Genomic DNA, 2,343 nt, shown 5'->3' with positions numbered 1-2,343 from the left:
CCTTAGCTTTAAAGCTTTGAACATGTCCAGTGACTTAGACTTTTTATGGATGAGATATAGGTACTCATAACGTGAGTAATTGTCTATGAATGATATAAAATATTGTTGACCATTCTAAGAAGCCGTAGGGTATGGCCCACAAATATTTGCGTGTATCAATTCTAAGATGTTTGAAGTTTTGTTAGCATCTAATCTCTTTGTTTTGGTCTGTTTTCCATTGATACAGTCAACACGTACATTAAAATTCGTGAAGTCAAGGGAATCCAAAATACCATTTCACACAAGCCGTTCAACTCTAGCTTTTGAGATGAGACCTAAGCGTTTGTGCCATAATTTTGCTGAATTCTCTTTATTTAATTCGCGTTCAGTACCAAGTGATTCCACATGCCCACCTTCCTTTAGGAAAGAATTCCCATATGTCAATCTAGTCTAGGAGGATAGAGGCAAGAATGGGAGGAAGATGCTCTTCTCTATGTAGAGGTTGTCCCTTTCTATTATTATTAAGAAAAAAGTCTTTCCCGACAAGGTCTCATTATATGATGCAATAATATCAAGCAAATAAGGTTATCATATGCAGATAATGAAACAGTACCAATAACATTGGAATTTAATGAAATACTAAATTGATTATTTCCAAATGAACCGACAATATCCAGATTTGTCTAATGAAGAAACATAAATTAAATTCTGCCTAATAGACGGTACAACAAAAGTGTCTTTCAAGTCCAAACAATAACCAATTCCTATTAATAACCTAAATGTGCCTATTGCATCAACTTCCACCAATTTGCCATCACCCACATAGATGTATCTTTCACCATCACTTGGCTTTCAATAGCTCAGGCAGCCCTGCATAGAAATACTTATATGAGTAGTAGCACCACAATCTATCCACCAAGTGTTTTTAGGTATTGAAGCTAAATTATCCTTAGAACAAACCAAAGTAAGAATTGTACATTTCTTTGCACGCCATGCGTGATATTTGGTACAATCCTTCTTCACATGTCCAATCTTATTACAAGTCCAATTATCTTCCTTATGTTTCTTTTATGTTGGACCCTTAGGAGCAGCTTCATATTCCTTCTTCTTTTTCTTGCCCTTATCCTTAGAAGTTCTTGCTAAGTGAGCACTTTCAGTTCTTTCTTGCTTCAACCTTTCTTCCTCTTGCACACAATATGAAATAAGCTCATTTAGAGACCATTTCTCCGTTTGCCAGTTATGACTGACCTTAAATTGACTGAATTGTACAAGAAGCGAAATCAATACCAAATGTACAAGCAAGTCATCAGACAACTCAAACTTTAGTCCTTTAAGTTTAGAAGCATTGTGAGACATCTCCATGATGTATTCTCGTATGCTTCCTCTGCCTTTATACTTCATTGAAATCAAGCTTTCCAAAAGCGTGGTTGTTTCATTTTTTTTTTTTTTTTTTGCAAAATGCTTCTCAATTTCGGCAAGGAACTCCTTGGCATAGTTATCCCTTTGGATACTTCACCTCTAAAGGCTTTCGAAATGCCGCATTTAATGATCATTAGACTTATGCGATTTGAGCAATCCCACTTCTCAAAGTTTTCCTTTTCATCAGGAGAACTTTCTTTCGTAAGAGGAGTGGGTTCCTCAATCCAAAGTGCAAGGTCAAGATCCATGCAACCAAGAGCAATCAATATATTCTCTTTCCAATCCTTGAAGTTTGTCCCATTAAGCATGAGAATTGAATTAACATTGGCAGATATAGTAGTAGCAGATGAATTAGCTATACAAAGAACAAAAAAAAAAAAAAATCATGCTCATATCGATATTTAATAAATAATAAATTCAAATAATGGTAAGTCTCATCTCAAGATACCTAGTGCAACATTAATATCAAGTCTTTGGACAGTAATATTAATTATAAGTGGTACTCTTAGTACAATGATCAAACATTGTCAATAACTCCTATCAAATAATAAACCCATCTTTGGATTGATTTATTATTCACATGGAAACCTTATAATTGTCACACATTTACCATCGCAAGTGTGTATTTAATTCGGCCAAGTATTAACCTTTTTTGGGTCGGCTAACACCCGCCTGAAGAAACACACACGTTTAAACATCCTGAATAAACCAATCTACACAAAAGAGGTCACTTTGATAACATATTGTTTTAATTAGTTTATTCAAAATACTAGATAACCTTAATTTATTATGAATGAATTACCAAATTATTTGAATTTGATTGTCTCACATAATTAAATTTAAATTATTCACCTTAAAAGAGTCCTTAGTACCATAATTTGAGAAAGAGAATCACTAAATTTGCATCATTAGATGCCTTTAGAAACTTTAGGGACATAAGGGTTA

General features: G+C 34.0%; 1 protein-coding gene across 1 annotated transcript; it reads right to left on the bottom strand.

The window, feature by feature from the left end:
• Window positions 1-1,047: 1,047 nt before the first annotated feature.
• On the bottom strand, window positions 1,048-2,070 carry LOC111375173 (the record flags this gene model as incomplete). Its single annotated transcript, XM_022997974.1, has 3 exons — window positions 1,048-1,374; window positions 1,491-1,753; window positions 2,046-2,070. Coding segments are annotated over 3 exons (615 nt in total), but the record flags the coding sequence as incomplete, so codon positions are not given.
• Between the last annotated feature and the right edge of the window lie 273 nt (window positions 2,071-2,343).

The sequence above is a fragment of the Olea europaea genome, unplaced genomic scaffold (genome assembly GCF_002742605.1).
Source record: "Olea europaea var. sylvestris unplaced genomic scaffold, O_europaea_v1 scaffold13448, whole genome shotgun sequence".
Lineage (NCBI taxonomy): Eukaryota > Viridiplantae > Streptophyta > Magnoliopsida > Lamiales > Oleaceae > Olea > Olea europaea.
Note: the sequence above shows the minus strand (reverse complement) of the source record. Positions and strands in the feature narration are given on the sequence as shown.